At 36.9% G+C, this 23,919-nt stretch overlaps 1 protein-coding gene across 1 annotated transcript in view; it reads left to right on the top strand.

The window, feature by feature from the left end:
* LOC107658655 (A disintegrin and metalloproteinase with thrombospondin motifs 6-like) overlaps positions 1–23,919 on the top strand; it is an 83,969-nt gene that overhangs the window by 55,219 nt on the left and 4,831 nt on the right. The window contains exons 11-19 of the mRNA XM_016447296.1: positions 1,028–1,161; positions 4,728–4,851; positions 7,962–8,042; positions 9,852–10,015; positions 12,481–12,619; positions 15,035–15,164; positions 18,253–18,457; positions 18,546–18,722; positions 22,129–22,285. Of these exons, the coding sequence (XP_016302782.1) occupies positions 1,028–1,161; positions 4,728–4,851; positions 7,962–8,042; positions 9,852–10,015; positions 12,481–12,619; positions 15,035–15,164; positions 18,253–18,457; positions 18,546–18,722; positions 22,129–22,285 (1,311 nt within the window). The remainder of the gene's footprint in view (positions 1–1,027; positions 1,162–4,727; positions 4,852–7,961; positions 8,043–9,851; positions 10,016–12,480; positions 12,620–15,034; positions 15,165–18,252; positions 18,458–18,545; positions 18,723–22,128; positions 22,286–23,919) is intronic.

The raw sequence follows: 23,919 nt of genomic DNA, 5'->3' as shown, positions 1-23,919 counted from the left end.
TTTTTAATTGTTCATTCAATGCTTTCGTCTGCTCTATGTAATGTTTACAGATGATCTTCACTTGGGAGCTTTTCTCATTATTTCATAAAAATAGTAATAGTAAGTTCATAGCAAAATAAAACAAGTAATAAATAGATGACTTTTTTTAATTGTTCATTCAATGCTTTCGTCTGCTCTATGTAATGTTTACAGATGATCTTCACTTGGGAGTTTTCTCAGAAAATTATTGTGATTCATTTACTTTATCAGCATATAATTTAATTAAATGAATAACAGTGAAAATCAAACACTACCACTACCTCCTTTGTCTGATGCGTTTTCAGACTGCTTTAACAAAAAAGTGCAGCCGGAAAGCCAGAGGGAAGGGTGCATTTCTTGTTTACAACAAAATGGCCGAACCCAATAAACAAAGAAAAACTGCAAGAGATCGAGAGGCATTTCCAAAACATTCTGACAGGAAGTTCACAGTCGACTCAATCATCTCCTTATCTCGCTGCCCTGTAATAAGCATGATCATTACCAATTGTTTGGCTCTTAAAATTCATTTTGGAGGTGAACTTCGCTTGTAAAGTCTGCGATAACCTTTGTGGATGTCTCCATGATTTTTGTTGGCAGCTCTGTTAATCTCTCCCCGTGTCTTTGCAGTAATGATGTCAGGCAAAACGTTCAGATTCCACTATGAGTAATGCCTCTCTTGTGCTCGAGTGCTTTGACTGGATTGTTAATATCAACAAAGGCATAAAAGAAAACCGTGGGCCCCGTCTGAGAGCCCTGGCTCGAGACAGTTGCAAGAAAAGCAGTCTGCGAATCACTTATCAATGCACTGGTGAGGCGAGAGATTGACTGTTATTCCGTACAGATTTTCGGTTTATCACATGACATAAATCGTGGCCGCCTCTTTGACACTGCTGGGCCGCGAAGGAGTTCTTGAGGACCTTGGGACACATCAATAACCTGAAAAAAGGTTCCAGTGGTGTTCAAGAGAGTGACATCAGTTGATTGACGATAAACTCGCTGTGTTTCTCAGGTGGAGTGAAACCGTGTGCGTTGAACTGTCTGGCTGAGGGCTACAACTTCTACACCGAACGTTCGCCTGCCGTCATCGACGGCACGCGCTGCCAGGCCGACTCGCTGGACATATGCATCAATGGAGAGTGCAAGGTGAGTCTACAGCTCAAATCTCACTTGCAGTGCCTGAAGAAAATCTGAAAATGTACTGTAGTAAGTACCATGCCATTTTATAGTGCTTAAAAGCCACATCCCAATTCCCAAATGCATTCAACTCACTCAAGACACGAGTGAGGTACAGTAGTTTTGAGATGTAAATTACATCTTGATGTCTTAAACACCCTTGTTATATACTGTTTGGCATGTTAGCATTAGCATCTAGCTAAAGTTCTTGCATATCATTACCTAAAAACCTGAAAATGAAATTTGTGGTAGGTATGGCCTTTTGTACCTCAGCATTTTGTTAACAACTGGAAAAAATGAAAGGAGAATAGAGACAAAAGCATGCAATGGTGGGTAAAGCATGCAAGATCTGCTACAAGTATTATATTATCAGGCCACACACTATGGTTGAGTTCAGAATGGAGTTCTAGCGTACTGCACACTGTGCATTATACACTGAATGCTACTATTTAAGGCAGGACACTACAGGCAAAAACATTGTTTTATCATGCACAGGTCTATTTTGAGATTTTGGGGGTTTTTTTGCTTCCATAACGTGGAATTAAATCATCTAAAATATGCTTTTAAGCATTTATTGCATTACAATGTAATTGCATCATAAAATTATTTGTGTAATTTTCTTAAAGTGAGTATTTTCTTGTGCACTGAGCCAGAAATGTCCACTTCAGCAGCACTTACAAGCAACAAACTTGTCTATATTCTGAAGGGTTTTTCAGGGGGGTTGTTCATTTTTCTTTTGCCTGATTTATAACATTTTATGCCTGAAAATATGGTGAAAATGTATTTTTTTCTGGCTATTCACAGTATTTTCTTTGTGATAAAAAGAGAAATCCAAAATCTCCTTGTAAAAATTTTAACTCTAATATGACAACAGACTGAAAGAAGAATTTTGGCTTTTTCCAATATTCAGATTTTCATTCTGGAAATGTATGTAAATTAGTGCATCTTTAGATATTAGTTCATGTCTGATTTGAATATTTAAACTTATCAAAACGGTTGTCTTCATGTATTGTGATACCTCTTTTTCACCATATTCACCTATAGTGCCTTAAAAGATAGTATGTGAAATAGAACATGTTGCCAAGAGAAATATTTCAAGAAGTAGTGCTCTACATTGTTGTCACATGACATTTTATTTACTTTATTTACTTGGTTGTTAGAAACTAAAAATAAGCATTCTTGGTAGCATAAGCACTACCAATGTCATAAGTTTGATTCCCAGTGAATAACTGATAAGTGATTTGCTATAAAAGCATCTGCCAAATCCATAAATGTAATGTAAAAATGTGCAGAGTGGCTTGTTTCTACTATATTTCAAAGATTTCTGTTTTTATGTGGTCCTTGTGGTCTAAAATGTTGCATTATCTTTGTTTATCAGACACTAAGGGTCTCAGATGGACAGTCTACAGAATGTAGCCAATCACTAACACAGAACAATGAAGCCTAAATAAAGGCTGGTGTTGAAGGGGCTGAACCTCTTATCAGGACAGTACAGTTTGGAACCGAATTGTGTTTTCCCAAGTTAGTTAGAAAGGCGGGTGAGCCGCTGGAGAGTGATATTTAATTCACTTACAATATCATTTGTGTAACAAACCAAATTGACGTAATAGTGCTACGCTTTGTTTATTTTAGGGTTAAAATGGATTGCACTGTGTAGAAGAGATTTTGTCTACAGTTCGGTATTTGTTAGTCTCACACATTGTTGTCCGCGTCCTTGATTAATGTGGTTTAAGATACTATTTTAATTGATCCCCAAGGTTTCCTCTTTGATCTGATCTGGAGCGATGAAATGCACACAATGTTCTTTTAAACTCAAAGGAATCGATGTTACGTGCTGCACCCAACAACCTCTCGGTTTAATAATAATGCAAGTAAAGGCATGCATGGGGGTTGCAGAGGGAATATCCAAAACAGTAATCAATCTTATGTCTAGTCCAGTCAGTGATTCACAGCTGGTCAGTCAAAACCCAAAAATGGGTCACCTGTCTTTTCTGAGCAGGGAGAAAACAATGTTAAATTCAGTTAATAAAATGCAACTAACCACCCTAGTGAAAAATAAATATAGTAACTAAATATTTATTTCATGCTAAGTATACTACAAATATATTTACATATTTATGTCCTTATTAAAAATACCCTGCAATTGTACTTTTAGTATATTAAACTATACTAAAATTAATTGTGCGGAAGTAGCGCTGAAGTCCAACTAAAGATACAATGAAGTATATTTGATTGTGCTACATTGGAACTATTGCAAGTATACTTCAGGTTCACTTTAAATATCTTGCATTTAAAGACCGATATTATTCAAAGATCATACAGTCATTATTCATAGTGACATTAAAACACATTTTAGGCTTAATATTAAGAAATACGCATTGTGCGCATTGATACTCCAAATAAAGTTTAATTATCATTTTTATATCAGTAAGTCTTGAGCGATATGTCGGTAAATATGATAATAGATTACTATAGAACTATATAATATAATAGGACTATCCTTAGTATGAAATAAATGTATTTTAAATATATTATTTTTTACTAGGACATATAATCGTGTATAAATGGGAAAAAAAGGTGTAGGATTTATTGTACTTTGAAACAGTTTCTAAATTTCACAAATAATTACAAAAACACATTGAAGAATTTCTGCATGAACACAAATCATAATATTATAATGTGCAATGTGAAAAATCTTCAAAAATTATCATATTGATATTTGCTAAAGATGACATTTAACTTGTGTCTTAAATTAGCAGTGTTTTTTACGTAAGCATTGGATGAAGGTAACCAAAATCAAGCATGCACAAGTAATTATCCCATATCAACTGATACTAATAATTAAAATACATATAGATATCTACAATATCGGCGGTAAACCAGTATGGTACTAATTTAGTGCATATTGCCATTTTTGTACATCAAAGGTTGTGTGTCCAGTCAGGCTCAATGGTATTTTGGCACAAATTCACCTGTAATTTGGTAGAAGCCAGTCAAGTTAGACAAATGCCAACATGGACAGGTTGCGTGACATGCCCTCATGAACAAAACCATGCAAGATGAAAGAAAATTTGACACAACATGAATAAACATGGTTTGTGCCGACCACAATGTGTTTTGTGTGGTGAATTATTGGCTGCCGAGAGCATAAAACCAACAAAATTCAATTGACATTTAGAAACAAAACACTAGAAATATAAATACTGTTACTCATGCTTCTGCTATTGTTTATGCACTTACAAAAATGTCAATTTTCATAATCAGCCTGTCATATCAACAAATTTCAATGTTTGATTTATAGGACATTTTTATTTAATTTTGTACAATGCTGTAAATAATTTTGTTACTGTGCTGATGTCCAGTGTAAAATCACGGTCCTGAAGCAAAACCAGAACCATTCATCTTTTCATGTCATATTCTGACTCAATACAGCTGTGTGAATGACATGTTTTTCTTTGAATCAGACAGTCACGGTCTGAGAACGCCTCGACCGTGTTCCCCTGCACTGAAACACTCTGCCCTGTGTGTCTTTCCAGCATGTTGGCTGTGATAACATCCTGGGCTCGGATGCCAAGGAGGACAGATGCCGTGTCTGCGGAGGGGACGGCAGTACGTGTGAGGTCACCGAAGGACTGTTCAATGATTCGCTGCCCAGAGGAGGTCAGGAGGTCACTGATTGTACACTCATCGTCAATAACACATATTCAATATCTTACCATTTCACCATTTCGTATGAGCTATTATGCATTGCCATGAGAATGTGTTAGACAGCCTACTAGGTAAGTACTGTAGTGTAAAACAAATACTGGAAGGTTTGATCACAGGCCGCATTGAACCATGAACTGGAGTGTTACTAAAGGCCCCCATATACCTCAGGCGAAATCGAAGAATGAATTGGTGTGATGCAAAATCAGGCCAAACCGAAGTTCGTTTGGAGTTTGTTTCTGTACTTGGAAACAGCTTGCCAAAGCAAACTTTCCAGAAAAGTTTGCTCCGGCTGGTAAACACGTTTGAACTACCATGGATCCGTAGCAATTACGCAATAGGTAGGTGTGGTCCACCTTGACGTGGAATGCCAGGTTTTTAACTTTGTTTTTGACATTGTTCATCTACTGTCCTCAGACGTTATATGTACATGTATTTGCATTGGTATGACAATTCTCTGTAGATCCCACATTCTTGCATGCCACGATTGGTCGATTCTATACAATGCCTGCACGCTATCAGTCAGACTGCTTTTCAGCAAGCATGAAAACATTTGAAAACCCTGGACATTTCACGTAATTTACAAATTCTGGCCAGGGCATGTCTGGGGAAAAAAAACACATATGGTCATGCTGCTTAAAAGCAATATATTGTATAATGTGCTGTATAAATCAATGTGATGTACAACCATCCACATCACAATGATCAGACGCTTTCTTAACTGCTGTTTCTCACCGCTGTGTTTTTTGTTGTGTGTTTATTTTGTGATTGAGAACAAAGTGCACAGAACAGACTTGCATAAGTTACATAATCAGATTACTTTTTTTTCCAAGTAACTAGTGAAGTAACATATTACTTTTAAATTTACAACTAGATATCTGAGTTACTTTTTCAGATAAGTAGTGCAAGTTACTTTGTTTCCCATTTTTTGTAAAGAGAAACTGGGAGTTAGGTGTAGAGCCACTTCCTAATTAATTTCACTTTTGGTGTGAAATGGCCTTTACAGTTGCCAAAAATATAATTGAGAACAAAGTGCACAGAACAGACTTGCATAAGTTACATAATCAGATTACTTTTTTTTCCAAGTAACTAGTGAAGTAACATATTACTTTTAAATTTACAACTAGATATCTGAGTTACTTTTTCAGATAAGTAGTGCAAGTTACTTTGTTTCCCATTTTTTGTAGAGAGAAACTGGGAGTTAGGTGTAGAGCCACTTCCTAATTAATTTCACTTTTGGGGTGAAATGGCCTTTACAGTTGCCAAAAATATAGCTTTTGGGTTATTTAAAAACAAATAAGCGAGCCCAGCCCAGGTGACAAAAAGTAACGTAATGCATTTAGCTACTTTTTGTGGAGTAATTCAATATTGTAATGCATTACTTTTAAAAGTAACTTTCCCGGTAACACTTTAGTATAGGGACCAATTCTCACTATTTACTAGTTGCTTATTAGCATGCCTATTATTAACATATTGGCTGTTTATTAGTACTTATAAAGCACATATTCTGCATCCCCAATCCTACCCAATACCTAAATTTAACAACTACCTTACTAACTATTAATAAGCAGCAAATTAGGAGTTTATTGAGGCAAAAGTTGTAGGTAATGGATTGTTAATAGCAAGAATTGGACCTTAAAATAAAGTGTGACCATTTTCTTCAACACTGGCAGCACTTATTTACATATTTTGGCATCAGGGTGTTCATTAACTTTAAACCGCTGCTTATGTGCATGGCAAACTTCTTTTTACCCCTAAGTGAAGAACGAAAAATAACTCTATCTTAAGTATATCAGGGTCTTAAGATGTCCTGTCACCACTGGGCTTCGAGCGTACATCTAGGGCAACTGTCCCTACAGTCAGTGTCCATATTGCGTTGAATATCTGACATTTCTGAAGCTGTAAAATGATCGTAAAATACAATGTGGTGAAATCCACAAGCCACTGCTGAGCTGTATGAAAGAAGAGGAGCACCACGACCCATCTCCCCCTTCAGAATCCCATTCCAGAGAGCGTGCCGCATGCTTGCCAAACGCGACAAGTTTTTAATTGCTTTCCACTAGAGAAATCCCACTTGAAGAAAGCACAGCACAAGCGAGCGGAGGAACGCATTGTCTTTTTGGCAGTGGCTCTTGTCAGGGGGCCAACGGGGTGCTTTGGCCAAGCTCGACATTTTTCATGGGAATGCAGTGGTTTTTTTTTCATCAGACAACCAATGATAAAGCTTTTGTTTTTGGGTCAAGAAACAAGTTGTCAAAATAGAAGTGGTAACACAATATACGAGTATTAATTGCATCATCCAGTGAGAGAATCAATAAAACTTGTAATATTGCACACGTTGTCGGGCTGCATCCAAAAGTATTCCCTGTAGTAAGGGACTGTTTTCTCCTTTTAAGGTATAGCTGGTAAATCATCTGAAACTTTAAAGGGGAGTTAAGGGTACGGTGTAGATTCTTCCCTTCTAATGAATTTGCTGTTGCTAAGTTAGTTAGATTTTCTTTGAACATGCTGGGATTCTGTTCAAATAGTTTACAAGAAACACTAGATGCAACTAATAAGAATGAGTCATTAAGGTTTAAAGACGGGTTACAAATGAAGATGTTCTCGGAAGTAAAAATGCATGAAAAAGTTTCAAACAAAACTTTTGATTTTCTTTTTGGAATTACAGAGTTATGATTAGGAAACTACACAACTTAAATACAAAATGTTTTCGAAAGCTTGTGGTTAGATACTTAAAAAACAGTGTAAGATGTGACACTGAATGTGCATGCTGTAGTATAGGTGCTTTACTCTCACAGAATGCTAATGCTAATTGAAGCAGAGCATGCTAATTTAAGTGACACTAAAAATATAACAACTAAATACATATCTTGGGCTGACTAGTTGATTAGGTGACCATCATGACCTAAATATAATGGCATATAATGGTTTGTGGCACTCATGATGCTAAAATCATGCTGCTAAAACAAGACATACATGTATGTGCATTTACTACTAATTGTGCTGTTATATGAGCGACATTCAACTTTTGCTTCATTTTCTAAACCAAATTGTGCATTTTGTAGGTTATATGGAGGTTGTCCAGATACCAAAAGGATCGGTTCATATTGAAATCAGGGAAGTGGCCGTGTCAAAAAACTACATCGGTGAGTGTTTGTATTTATCTTCTTGAAGCTTTGTTCATGAAGCCATACTGGGTAGAAAAGTGGTGAAATGGTTTGTTTTAGGCTTTGTTGTGGGTGTAAATCTGGATCAATCTGACAGCCATCCTCACTCTCATGTCTTATATTTGTTCATTGTCTTGATTTTGCCTTTTGTCTTTTCCCAACCGCAAGCTGAGTAAAACCATCATGGTTCTCAGCCATGTAACTAATTAAAACAATCAAACAAGCGGGTCCAATTAAGTTGTTTTGAGTGCAAACATAAATATAGCTAGTGTGTATGACAGCTTGTTGGGTTTTGTTGTCTATCATGTTGATGTAGAGGTTTTTCTCGCCGTTTGAAAGGAAGATAAGTTGTCTGATGTTCTAGCACAGCGGTGGCCAACGTTAGCGCCAAAGGGCTTGCGAGCAACGTTTTTAAGAAAATTGTAAAACACATTTAATCTCCTTCAGACGTTCACATGCATGCCACATTTGTCAAATATAAACACATGGCCCTGTTTAAAGTGAGAATCTTTTGAAATGGCCTCGAGATCCCTAATGTCTGACAAATATTTGGCTAATAATGAAAGCAAGCTTTCAGAACTGGTTCATTTGATGTTTAACATCAGTCAGTTCTTTTCATTTCTACCTGAAACAACTGTCTTCTTATCTTTGGTTGGTTTTGCCCAATGTGTCATATAACTGATAGTTTGAGGGCATACAGTTCTATTATTTTCAGTTATTTCAGTTCAAAGAAGAGGTTTTGAAGAACTCTTTCACGTATGGTGAATGCTTATGCATTCATATCAAAACATGCCATGTCACTTTTAGTTAAAAGATTTGCAAGAACCAATTGCCATTTGGTATCATCGATAACTTACCCTGTTATGACACATCTTGACACACTATGTTTAAAAATGTGAATCTTTTTTAGCTATTAAATTTGACTTAAATGTGTCTTTTCAGTCACTCATGTACAAATCATACTATTTTTATATAGCTTTTTTGTCCCTTTTAGAGCTAGTCACTACTTTCATGCATGGAAAAGATCAGTTTAAACATTCTGCCAAATTTCTTCTTTATTGTTCTATGGGAAAAATAAATTCATACTCGTCATTTATACTAAGCTACTACTAAATATCGTAGAAACTTCATTTGCTGTAAAGTTGCTTTGCAATGATTTGTATCGCGAAAAGCACTGTACAAATAAACTTGAATTGAATTTTCTTTTTATTTAATTCACAAATGATAGTGTGCTATCGATTTGAATACTTTAGCCAAATATTAGTACCGAGATAATATTTGGCTATTTGGAGCTGCCCAATGTGTAATAAAACATCCTAATCTTCAGTGTTAGTGTTTCCATTTGAAAGATTTATTAAAAGTACCATTCATTTCTTTGTTTGAAAAATACTTGGAGTACCTTTAAGAAAAATAAATGGTGTCTTTTTGAGCTGGAGTGAGTAAAAAAACATCTGGATTGTTCTTCTACAATTTGGCCCCATCTGAATCAAGACAAGAGTGAATATTTTGAGGTGTGTTATGCTTTGAGATGAGATCTTTGTTTTGACAACTGAGCAGTTACGGGATTTGTAAGGAAGGCAGACTTTCACCTGAACTTGGTAAGCTAGATCTACAAGCTGCACAGCGTCTGAAAGCGAGAGTGAAAATTGCCCTTGACATCAGGAAGCCTGAGCTCCTCTGTAAGACGATGCTCATCATGTTGATGAATGACAGCGATGACGTCACTCTCTCTGCTTGGCAGCATCTCGCTCGTGTCGGGTTATTAACTGGAGCTCTCGCTTGTCACAGCTTTGAAATCGGAGGAGGATGACTATTACATCAACGGAGCCTGGACCATCGACTGGCCCCGCAAATTTGACATCGCAGGAACAGCCTTCCATTACAAGAGGCTGACTGATGAACCCGAGTCGCTTGAAGCTTTAGGGGCCACCATTGAAAATTTGGTGGTTATGGTGAGTCGAATTGTATTTACTATGAAGGACACAGTAGTGTTTTTAGTGCTAGTGTTTTAGAAGTATATGTTGGATATGTGGCCTGGCAGGTCGTTCACATGCTCAACACTATGTAGGAAGAACACTTATGTGGGAAACCTGAGTTTGCATGTAGTAGTGAGTAGTGTATGTCCACTTTCTCTCTTCTACCTGTTTTTTTTTCCTGTCACTTCTCCACTTTCCTTTCAGTAAAAGTAACAAAAGTAATTAGTGACCTCATTAAATTTTTATGCAAAATACATTTTATGTCATGGCTAGTGTTTTACAAATACATTCACTGCACAGTTACTGAATTTGTATGACAATTTTACTTGTTTGTTAAAAAGCTAGTTTAAAAGGCTCACGAAATTGTATATTTTATAAAACATTTAATGGCTAGTGTTTTAAAACATGTAAAGTTGTTTGAAAGTTCATAACGTAATTATGCAAAATTGTTTGTTTAATCAGTTATTACATGTTAAAATGTAGAGTTTTTGAAAGTATATACTGTAGCAGTTATTTGACAATGTTTTAGTACTTATTAGTTATCTACAGTTTTAATGTTTTAGTAAAATTGTATTTTTTACATTACGGATGGTGTTACAACACAAAGTTATTTGAAAGTACATAACGTAAATAATCCAGCAATGTTTGATTAATCACTTATTAGTTGTTAAAACATGCAAAGTTAATTACTGTTGTTATTAGTTATCTAAAGTTTTTTGTAAAATATATTTTTACGTAATGGTTAGTGTTTTAAAACACAACGTTTGTAATTAACAAGTATTCAAAAATTGTTTGCTTGATCAGTTATTAGTTAAATCCCCTACATAACGAAATTATTTGTGACAGTGTTTGTTTAGTTAAAGTTGTTTGAAAACACATAATGCAATTGTTTAATTAGTTATTAATAATCTAGAGTTTAAAATGTTTACATTTTGGCTAAAGTTTTAAAAAAATATATGTAAAATCATTTAAGTACATAATCATATTTGTTTAAGAAGACTATTAAGAAGCTATTTCACTAAAGGTTTTACATAAAACACATTTTATGAGTTGCGTTTCATATGCAATATTCAAACATGTAACATGGCAACATTTGTATGTTTAATTATCGAGTTTAATGTGTCTCTGTAAAATTTTTACATGAAGCATATTTCGTGCTATGGAAATTTTTAAAATACATAACATAATTTACAAGTACAGAATGCAATGATATGTGTGACTGTTTTTAATTATATTAAAACGTTTTTTTATTTTATTTAATTTAATTAAATGTTTTACATAATTGGACACAATTTACATTCTAGCTGCAACATAAAAATTATTTATTTAAAAATTAAGTCTATAGTTAAATACAATTTCAAATTGGTGTAGGCTTTTACACAACTATTCAGGCCTTACCCTTGAATTATTGTCAGACTATAAAATCTCACATAGTCAAGTTGTCTTATAGTAAAGTCACAGTAGTGATACTGTAGAGGCTTGTGTTCTGAATGTGCAGTTTGAAACGGCTTGGCTCATTCTAAATAAAGTCCACATCTGTGTACAAACCTCACATGAACTCTGGCTAGCGGTCTCAGAGTTAACCGTTATATATGTCTGCACTAAAAACCTCTGTCTGGCCAAATGAGAGTGCTCATGTGCACATGCTTTAGCACGCGTGTGTGTGTTCATTCTGAAAAGCCCCGTCTCGGCAACCACAATGGCTTTCGCCTGGACAAAAGTGCTGGAAATACCAGGCCTGGTCGTAGCACCGCTGGAAAACATACAAGTGGCTAGTGCACCGCAAGCCATTCCATTGTGGCCCACACTGGTTAACATGGCTTTCCAATTTATAACACACACACAATTACAGCTCTCTGACTAAGTAATTCAGGAGTAAAGCTGATGTGATATGCTAAATATCTGCTCGTTCAAGCTGAACTGAGGTTGGGCTCATCCAAAAAATCTCCCCTTCTTAATGATTTGATTGCTCTGTTTCATGCATTTTTAAGACCTCAGTATTTGTCTTTCTGTCACCCATCCAAGACCAACTTCCTTTGCCAAAATGCTTGGGGCAAAAGACCATGGAGGTCTATAATACCTTGAGAAATTCCCATTCATCTCAATGACAGTTGCTTGGTTGGCGCATCCAGCCTCGGACGTACGCAACCCGCATCCATCTTTGCTCATGGACACATTAAATTTTTCTTCTTTGAGCCAGTCAGGAAGGGAAATTACATCACAACAACACTGATTGGCTGATGCCACCAAAGAATGTGCACCGCTCCGCTAAGAACAACTCTAAAATTCCATCTACTAGTAATATACTGAGATTTTGTGTCCGTCAGTCTGCTAATTGCCACAATTTAGAAAAAAGGTTAACCAGGTAGACCATGAATTCTTCATTAAGACAGTAAACTAGCAACAGAAAAGTAACCACAATCAATTTTTAATCTTTTCAGGTGCTACTACAGGAACAGAACTTGGGCATCCACTACAAGTTCAATGTGCCGATCCAGCGTACAGGAAGTGGGGACAATGAAGTGGGCTTCTCCTGGCACCATCTGCCCTGGTCTGAGTGCTCAGCAACATGCGCAGGAGGTAAGACAATCAATCATTCACATGCTTACTAAGAAAATTTGTTGTACCTATTGATCATTAGCCATGTTTCCATCCAAAATTGGGAAATTAACTTATGTGCAAAGTTTCCATTCCATGTGTTCAAGAGAACAAAATTGTCACTTCCTTGGAAACAGGTGCAAAGTATTGATAATAAAACTGAAAGTTGTTGCATCCTGTGGCTCTTTTTTCACTAGGCCTACATAATAAATCAGGATGCCTGATGTTTGGGAATGCAGTCTTATAGGAGGTGATTATACTAAATAATTTTGATGACGGATTTTGACTCGGGCATTTAAAAATGGTTAATGACGTAACGTTTGAGATGGTGTTTGATTAGTTATCCAGTTAACCAATCAAAAAAGTCACATGACTTTTTTTGATGCGCATCAATGATTTTATTCAATAAATGTGTTCCCATTGTAGTTTACTCGCATGATAAACAATGATCAGACTCAATCGAGCGCAAGTTTTTTATGCACATGTTTTAAATGTATGTGCATCCTGGGGTTCCATCAAGTGTTTTTATGTGATATACCAACATTTACATAAAAATAGATGAAAATGTGAAAAATAAGTGGACAGACAAAAGTATGTTCTTGATAGTGTCCCTGCCAGGCTTCATAACTAGCTAAAAGGGATAGTTCACCAAAAATGAAAATTCTGTCAACAGTGAGTCCAACACAAAAGTGTGCATTTGGAATAATTTACTGGTCGTTCTTTTCTGTTCAGTTACAGTGAACAAGAACTGAGCCTTTGAGCTTGAAAAAGGCGAGTTGATGAGAGAAGCAGCAAAGTCTGATTCTTGAATAATTGATCTTTTAAATGAATCAGTTCATCCAGTTCACAAAACCATTTTGAATTGATTATAATTGATTATTCATTATGAATTAAACATATCTGCTTCATAATTATCAGCGAATACCAACTGAAATTTTGGTTTGGGCTACATTAATACTTTCATGGTGCTGTACTTTTATGTTCTTTTTGAATCAGGAAAGCTCCTTTTGCTTTGCTATGTCTTTTTTTGTGAACCGTATTGGACTGGAAATTAATTCTGGTGTTTTCAGCCGAGTCATCTTTTTTTATTAGTAATAAAATCCAATAGAATGATAAAATGTGTATTTTATCTGACATATGACTATATGGTCCATCAGTTTGTACTGCTAATGTACAAGTTATGCAGTGAACAGAAAGGCTGCCTCTTATTTCAAAATCTGAATGTCGTAACCACATGTAAATGTGAGCCCTCACCTCAAATATGACCAGACTGTTCAGGCTGCCCCGAAATAAATGGCTTTCTTACAACAATAAATAGTTTTCCTCTCTGCTTTTTTAAAGTGTGGCCATTCAAAACATTCAAAATACTTGTTATTTCACCAAAATATGCAAACATCGCAGGCTAGTCCACGGAGGGTTTTCTCCGGGCTCAGTGAACTCGACCTCATTTGTTGCTCAATTCATTTGAACACATTTTAGTTTATATGGAAATACCCCAGAGCAACACTTATGTCATTTGTGAAATTTTGTGTTATTAATTCAACTCACGGCTGTTCTGTTGGCAAGCCACACAGGGAGCATTTAAACATCGAGTGAACTGCCATAAAAATCTGCAATATTCTTTTAAAAATGATTCTTGATTCACACCGCTACAGATGCTTGGACTTGATTCCTGCTTTTCTACGAACTCCCATTAAATTTCAATGTTGCCGTCTTATTATTTTGATCGTTATGTGCAACAACACTGATAACGGTCTTACATCATGAACTGATGTCATGAGATTTTACATTTACCCCCTAGTTTGCTTTCAGCGAATCAAATCTCTTTTCTCGAAAGGGGTCATCGCACTCCCACTGGAGTATTTCATTATTTCGGTTACCCAGTCAAGAATGCCGTATTGGCAGCTATTAGATCCACCTCACAAGGTGGCCTTGCGCATTAGCCAAGCTTGGCATAAACCGGCTTAACTGGAGGCTAATGTCTTTCCTTATGGGCCCCAAAGAGCCCCTGCACCAATGGCTCCTAGCGCTGAGTATATAGCGTAGCGCACTATTCTGCCATTACTGTGGTAAGGCTCACTTTTCACAACCAAGAGCCAAAGAAAAGATTGGCTTCTCTGTAAAAGTCATTCACTAAGACACTCACTTCAACCGAGGCATTTACACACCTAGATATAATACTGAGGGAAAAATAATATGGCCTCCGTGCCACCATCCACACAGAGTGCTCTGCCAGCAAGTGGACCCCTAGAGAAGAGACAGAGAAGTAGTTTTGCCTCAGGGATCGACGCCGACCACACAGCGCCTTGTCTGCGAGCTGCTGAAGTGTCGAAAACGATCTCCCAGCTGAGAGCACAAGGCAGATGAATGAAGTGATGCTTTATTGTCTTTTTGCAGGCTCGCAGAAGCAGGAGGTGGTGTGTAAAAGACTGGACGACGGTTCTGTGGTCCAAAACAGCTACTGCGACCCAGACGGCAAACCGCCAGGGAACCAGCGACCTTGCAACACCGAGCCATGTCCTCCGGAGTGAGTATAGCAAATTTGAGGTTTAATTTGAATCTCAATCTGAAAATTTGTGATTCATATCAGGAAAAAGGCAAAAATGATATATTAAACAATTAAAGTACAGCCTGTTTATAACCATTACCACTACTGAAAAACAAAGAGAAAATATGATTAAAATGAGAAAATAATTTATTTTTTGCAATGGGACATTGTTCATGACTAAATTACTATAATTTGAAAAAAAAATTCTCATTCAGTCATTCTCATTTCGGTAATCTTTGGTGAAAAATAATCTGGACGATGATCGTTTTTATTATTATACTAGTATCAGTTAAATTCAGTATAATGAAAACTATCATCATACTTTCTTAAAATTGTACTTTAAAGGGATAGTTCACCCAAAAATGAAAATTCTGTCATTAATTAATTAATTATTTAATTATTCACCCTCATGTTGTTCCAAATCTGTAAGACCTTTGTTCATCTTCGGAACACAAATTAAGATATTTTTGATGAAATCTGAGAGCTTTCTGACCCTCCATAAACGGCAATGCAACGGAAATATTCCCATAAACAGAAACATAGTAAGGACTATGTTAAAATAGTCCATGTGTCATCAACTGTAATTTTTCGAAGCTACAAGAATACATCTTGTGTGCAAAGAAAACACAAATAATGACTTTATTCAACAATTCTCTTCTGCGTCACTGTCCTCCATCATTATCGAGAGTACCACAACGCATGAGCGTGCTGCTGCTGATGTAGAACACGCATGCGTTGATCCTTGCAATTCTGTCCACATTGAAAGTGAAAAATTCTGCACAACATGACAAAATTTCAACCAATCAGAAGATATTTGATGTAGAGTAATGAGTAGTGTAATTACGAACAAATGATATTTCACAAGAAGCAGGGCTACCCAGCATGACGCATCAAAATGTCCTGTCTCTTGTCACTTGTCATGGTCTCAGCTGGTTACGAGACTTAGATTTTAATGAAAAAGATTTATTGCATCACATCACGAGACTGTGTTACAGTATGCTACTGAGAAATAGGGTTTAACTGTAAAGAAATTCATCTCATAGTGTAGAAAAAAATCTTAATGGTTATAAAAACAAGCTTTATTTATTTATTACATACAAAATCAACTTTTATATATATAATTTTCTTTGAATACTGAGGTGAAATATATCTAATTTCCTAAACATGTGGCTTATACTCAAGGTTTTGCTCTCTTTGCCAGCCTAGGATGAATGAAATACAGAAATTGTATTCCGTTTTGATGAGCCTTATCAAAATAGCACATAGCTGCCCAGAAATAAAAAACGCAAAGTGCCACAACCCGTAATGTTTAATTTGTCTTTATAGCATCCCGGCCATAAAGAGCCTCTTTGAAGACAACTTAAAAACTAAGCAACATGATTTATTTCTTCATATGTTGCCTATTTTCATTTGGACTTTGGTGCCAAAATCCTAAAGGCGTCCAAAAAAAGTATGAGTGATCACCTGCGTTTAATTGTATTGGCTAGCAGAGTTTATGAACCCTCAAGGGACAATATCCATAAACGTGTGGAGTATGCGTGTGTGCGGCGGCCAGACGCACTTAGCGCTCGTTTTCAATGGGGCGAGCAGCTGAGCAAAGTTCACTTGTGTCTGCAAATTTTAAATTGGAAGGAGGAATTAAATGGTCTTGGCCTCTGCGCTCCTGCATCTTGCCAGTGGAGGGTTTAGTGAACCTGAACCCCAAGATGGGCATCGCTAATAACATAATCTAAAATCTATTTCCATCTCCACCTGATGTCAGAGGAATGCAGTCTCTGGCCCAGAAAGGGTTATGATGGTCATTCGAGAACACCCTGTTGTTTTTGGGGAGGTAATTCTCTCTAATGATCTTGCAGATAATGACAGAGTTTATTTCATTAATAATTTATGTCCAACTTTAATTTTATTTTACTTGTAGTGTTTCATAAGACACATCGTCCGTTGCTTTATCAGAGCATCACCAAGAGAATGCAAACAAACCGCACGGAACTTAATTCAGCCGTAACAAATGATAAAAAGTCAGACGTTTATATAAAAATGCCTGTATTCCACAGCCCAGCTAAAAGTGTAGAACTCATTTAGCCAAAAATGAAGACAAATTGAACGCAAATTTGGAATTGTTGTTGCCATTGTTCGCAAAGTACGCAACCCGTTGAACGTTAACAATGTGTATTTGCAGGGTCCAAAACTAAATGAGAGTGCAAATATGGTTTTGGCGAGTAAATAAAATGGCGTTTCAGGCCATTTATGTCAGAAGTTTGTTTTCCCGGTAATTCCAGACTGCCATGTGGCGAGACATTATTTGCGTTAAGCGCCTGAAAATAATATATAAAAATCAAAATCAAGATCTTGATGGTTTTATTCAAGGTTTGTATATGATGCTGAAAGTGTGGAACAGTCACTGCTAAGGAGAATCTATTTATTTATTACTATTTGTGATAAGGGCAACAAAAATATATTTTGATTAAATAATGCATATACAGTTCTGTGGTTGGTAATAAATATTTGTGGATGGAGAATTTTCTTTTTGTGAAAAAAGTCAGAAAGATGTTTTAATGTTTTTGTCTCTCAGGCTCATCAATGCTTCATTTATTTGATAAAAAATACAGTAAAATTGTAATATTGTGAAATAGTATTACAATTTACAATAACTGTTTTCTATTGTAATATATTTTAAAACGTAGTTTATTTCTGTGATCAAAGCTGTATTTTCAGCATCATTACTCCAGTCTTCAGTGTCACATGATCCTTCAGAAATCACTCTAATATGCTAATTTATAGTATTTTTAATATTTTTGTGGAAACCATGACTTTTTTTTTTTTAGGATTCTTTGATGAAAAGAAATATCAAAAGAACAATTTACTTGAAATTTCTTTCTTTTTTTGTAAAAAAGGCCTAAAATCTTATTGACCCCAAACTTTTTTTATATGCTATGCATATTTCACTAAATAAATATTTTATAATGCAGAATACAGTTCTGTGGTTGTTAGGAATTATTTATGGATGGAGATTTTCCATTTTTTGCATGAAAAAGTACATTTTGGACCCCATTTATTTGTGTTTTAGGTGGTTTATCGGTGTCTGGTCAGAATGTGGGAAGACCTGTGACGGAGGCGTCCGAACACGCATTGTTTTGTGTATCCGTAAAATCGGACCCGCCGAGGAGGAGACCCTGGAGGACAACCACTGTCTGACCCATCGGCCAATAGAACAAGAGTCCTGCAACAATCAGTCCTGTCCACCCCAGTGGGTGATGCTGGACTGGTCTGAGGTGACTTGATGTGTTTTTATGTATTTGTATTTCCTCTAGAATGCCTGGTAATCTTCTTGTTTTAATATTGTTGTGTTTTTGTTTATAGTGTACCCCAAAGTGTGGCCCTGGCTTCAAGCACCGCATAGTTCTATGTAAAAGTAGCGACCTGACCAAAACCTTCCCACCAGCCCTCTGTTCTGACCACAACAAACCCCCAGTCCGTATTCGCTGCAGCCTTGGTCGCTGTCCGCCGCCACGCTGGATCCCTGGAGAATGGGGACAGGTAATACAAGTTTACTCATCCACAGTTTTATTCATCCTGGTGAGGACAGTTTAACAGAACCAGAACTTGCAGATGGCCTAAAAGGTCCCAGGTTGCTTTTGGTCTATTTCTGTTCACTTTGAGTTCATCTGTATGCTAGGATTCTAATCTATATACAGTCTTGCTTTTCTGGGAAACTGAACCAAAACCATTGATGAGTCATTCATTTACTCAGGGACATACACAATCTCCCTCAGTTGAAATCGTGGTCCAGGGGCACCGAGATCGGACTGAAAGGGCACTTTAGCATCAGCAATTAAAGGGGCGAGGGGATTCGAGCCTCCAGAACCCGACTGTTGCGCTCTTTAGAATCAAGTACCATCCTACATTTTTCTCTGATTGAATATTGCTTCATTTAAAATTGGTTGTGAATACAGTTTCAAATTGACTGTAAAATGCAATCAAATTTAGGCTTGAATATACGTATTTCAGGTGTCATTATGATTTAGAATAAATAAAGAAAACAAAATACTCATAAATCCAAGGCACTCCAAGCCTTTTTCATTTTGGCTTTTTCATTTTTTCACACTACTCGAGTACCTTGGATTTATGAGTATTTTGATGATACAAAAGAATCCCGCATCCAAAGAGCACTGATTTATGTATCTTTACACCCCAGCAGCAGTTTTTTGCATCATTTTGAATGTAAAAAATTAAGGAAACAGTTTTGTCTTTACAGCAATTCCTGGTCTGAAAATGCAAAGGCTGAGTAAAGACTGTTTTAATACAGCGTGAAAAAGACCATGTGTTTAGTTAACGTCAACAGAATTTACACTCGCATGATAAACTAGTGTCTCTGGAAAGCCAGTGACGTGTGTTTCCGTGAGTGACAGTGAGTATAACAGCCCAAGAGTGTGTAGTGGTAATAATATCATCCAGATTGTTTGAAGTTTATCTCTGCAGTAGACAAGGTTTTCTGTCAATGCCAAGAATATGTTTTAAAAAAGACAAAACACATCACTCTCAGACAGATCCTGTGGTTTCTCTTTTTAAAATAATGTTACGATCATAATAACTGGTGGCATATAGTAAATCTTTTTAAAAATGCCACAAACAAAAGATAGACAGGTAGTATTCAATAAGGAAAAAAATGTAGGGCAGAATATGATCTTATCCTTCAGGAATTGATTTCTGCATTTTTCTTTGGTTCCCTCAAGATTTTTTTTGTTGGCTTTTGGATTCATTGGAGTACTGTATCACTAGAATATCACACTCCTCTCAGCCAATCAGATTCGAGGACCGGAAAGAACTGTTGAATATAATATAATATAATATAATATACATACATTTACATTTAGTCATTTAACAGACGCTTTTATCCAAAGCGACTTACAAATGAGAACAATGGAAGCAATCAAAATCAACAAAAGAGCAATAATATACAAGTGCTATAACAAATCTCAGTTAGCTTAACTTAATTAACTTTTATTCTCGCTGTAGTTTTGTTGTTGACTAGAGGGCACATAAGTCTGAAGTAATGAATTTAGGTAAAGGGGTGATATAAACCATCAATATTGGCTTCATGTAAAATTCTACACCACTTATAAGTGATAATGAAGGTTACAAAATCAACAATAATTTTATGATCTGAAAAATATATTAAACTAACAAAAGTCCAGAATTTTCCATCTACCTGAATGAAGCTACAACTACTGTAGTACAAGTTTCGCCATCCTATGATTCCTGCAGTGAACTGGGACTCTCATAATGGAGAGGCTGTTGAAGGGAGCCGTGGGCCAAAAGGTCACTGGTTCAAATCCCACTTAAGGCCCTCACTGACATATGCCGTCTGTCAGGGGCTCGCACTCTAATAAAGTCTGTTTAATTTAAAGGGGATGAAATGGGAAGGCTGCTGGAAACTCATCTGAGATGTCTGCACTCCCAGTCCCGTGAGGGGTCCTTCACTGTGGGTCTTACACGTGTTTATGACTAAATCCACATCAGATCCTTGTCTTGGCATGCAACGTCAGCGTTTCTGTGGCATTCACACTAGGCGCTACAGCAGAGCGACTAATGAGCGAAATTTGTGTGTTGTATTGGGTTGCAAGGCAACTCTTTGGTTTTTCCATTGAATCACTGAGCTACATCATGGTAAGAGACTACTGGAATACATCTCAGTTTCACTTCAGACAGACGCAATTTACTCCCTCCAGCAACGTCGAGACCTCTAATGTAGAACAGCTGACAGTAGTCAGAGATTCAATTAAACTATTACAATGACATTCCACAAGTAGCTCTCGCTCCTTAGTTTTGGAGCACTGATTTTGGGCCAGAATTCACAAGCGTGCCATAGACCGCCTGATACACACTGCACACAAACACGCCAAGTGCAGACTAAAATCACTTATACCAGTCTGATTGGTTTGGCTTCTACACAATGGACTCTATGCACACTACAATCTGAGTGCCAAACGAGTTTCCGATACAGAATTCTCCCATAGAAAACTGGTAGTAGCAAACTCTTTTTGTCATATTTCTAATAACTGTCGATCACAACTAACTATATCGTATATTATATATATATATATATATATATACTGTATAAGCAACTGTAGTGTATGCAACATTTTAGTAATGAGTTTTAAAACTTTAAATACTTTTAGTGTGAAGGTAGATCATATCAGTATTGCTTTGTCTTGTAACTTCCTCAAGATTTAATTTTGCGCTTATTTTTTCTCACAATTTCCATACACTGCACTGCACTGGAAGTTGCGGTGACCACTGAGTGCCACTAAATGTGGAAGCAATCATCTATAGAGTGCATTTATAGAAGTCAACATGTTTTTATAATTATAAGAAATAACCAGTTGCTAACTTTCCCTGTGGTTGTGGCATTGAGAGGTCAAGAGAGAGAGAGTTTTGTTTGCACTACTTGGTAGAAAGTAAGAGATATCCTTGAGCACACCTTAATATTCAACTTTATTTCAGAATTGAATTTGATTTCAGATTTGCTTGCCCCTAAATACTCTGTAAATCAAACTAACTGTTGTTGGTAACCATTGTTGAACCTCTTCCTGTTTAAGTCAATGGTTCTTGGCTAGAACAGGTTGCAAAGTGGACAAGACGTCCACTAGGTGAAGTCTAACTTAATTGGCTCATTATGGCAAAGTGGCTCGAAAGATATTAACCTTGGGTTTGCTTATTCATACATGTTGTCTCATATTTCAACTCAGATATGCTCTTCACTAATTGTTGTACCATTTCAAACAACTGATTTTATTATTGTATTAATTTATTAATAGAAATAGAAAGAGACAATAATGTAGAATGTTAATATCAGTATCTGTTGTAATATCTCTGCATCCCCAGTTATGACGTATGTACTGTATTAGAGGCTGTACTAAAGGCTCGCCATGTGTTTTTGCAGTGCTCTGCTCAATGTGGACTAGGGCAGCAGATGCGGATGGTTCAGTGTCTTTCATATACGGGACAGCCCTCCACCGAATGTCCAGAGTCACTACAGCCAAACACCATGCAGCAGTGTGAAAGCAAATGTGACGCTACACCCATCTCCGGTGGCGACGGTAAGTCAATCACTCTTCCGCTAATCCCGTGGCTTATGAGCATTTCATATGAGCTGCATCTGGCTTTGATCACAGTGTTGACATTTACAAAGTTTGTGGCCTCTGCGTTCAATTTTGATTTAACAAAGGATATATTGTTCTGTTCTTGCCTGTTATTAACTACCTCAGTTTGGAATCGAGACACTATTTAGGCGATCCTGGATTCAATAAAACTTCCATGACCCTCGCGAGATGGATCCCTATTCAGATTCCTTCACTGGGGAAGCAGCATTAGATTATCTCTCCTAATGGACCCTAATAGGATTAGTTGTATCCTAATCAACAGCAGTGACAGAATGTCTGCTTTCATTGTCGTCAGCCATGGCAGTTTAAAGAGCCTAATAAGGAAGACATATTAATTGAGGTAGGGCCAGTTAGCACCATCAGCACACTGCCACACTAATGCAGATGGCCGTCTGCCCGCGCCGTGAATCAGGTCGCTCTCTTTTTACACTTAGATGCTGTAATTACCATAAGAGGCTTGTGTCCAGGCCCTGAGTCATGGCCTCTTTTGAAGGAGAACTCAGAGTTTTGGCTTTGACACAAAGGAAGTCTATTAGCTTTCCAGTGCTGCAGGGTCATGCAAGATTCTGTCCCTGCCCTACAGAATCCCCCCTGGACCCGAAAATAACTTTTAATTGGTACTCTATACAGTGCCTGTTTAGAAATCCCACAGAATCACTTTTTCATGTAAATGTACATTTTTTTAGCACGTATTTGTTATGGTTTCCCCAACAGCATAGTGTCACATTTGCGATTTTAGAACAATTAGTGGAGGGACTATCAAGCTGCCAGATTCAATTCAGATTTCACACCTAATCACAGAAATACCCTTGCTAACCGACTGTCCTTCATATTCACTCAAACCTTGGGCCAAAGCGGGCCAGCGGGGGCTAGAGGAGTGGTTATGAACAAAGGCGGAGTTTCTCCGTGTCTGGAGAGCTTCAGCGCCGCGGATCATTTCATAAAGTTAACAGCTATAACACCAGCATTAAAGACTTAAAATAATTTTAGTTCAAAACTCACTTTCAGACAGCAGCGAGTGTTTGAAATAACTTGATCCGATGTGGATTATGATCACCATACAAGGCAGAAATATTTATAAGCGATGCAAAAGACTATGCACGCTAGCCATTAACGTTACCATAGTAAACATGGTAAATACGACCGCTTGAAGAAATCAGATGTCAGCTTCTTATTCTCTATCACAATCGTGTATTTATTTAGTAACATATTTTATCTGTCATAAGTCTCGTCTCGAGAGTTTAGCTCCACCTATGTCATAAAATATAATAATGGTTTTTGTTCGGGAGCTTTTATAAAAATATAGAAATTATCATTCTTTCTAAATGTGATGTATGTAACTGTGACTACAAATAAACAGACTCGACTAAACAAGTAGGTAGGCTATGTTCATACCACTTTATTTGTGTGTGACTAATTTTCAATCCTGATAAATTAATTCATTATGATCAATGCATCACTTATTATTGTAAAACATTGATGCTTTTTGTGCATCAAAGCTCCTCCATGGGACTCGAGACCGGTGAGTGGCGCAGGTGTCGCGCATTAGCATTTCCTCCACCGGCCTCGCT

Source organism: Sinocyclocheilus anshuiensis, unplaced genomic scaffold, assembly GCF_001515605.1.
Source record: "Sinocyclocheilus anshuiensis isolate Anshui unplaced genomic scaffold, SAMN03320099.WGS_v1.1 scaffold567, whole genome shotgun sequence".
In the NCBI taxonomy this organism is placed as follows: Eukaryota; Metazoa; Chordata; class Actinopteri; order Cypriniformes; family Cyprinidae; genus Sinocyclocheilus; species Sinocyclocheilus anshuiensis.
Note: the sequence above shows the minus strand (reverse complement) of the source record. Positions and strands in the feature narration are given on the sequence as shown.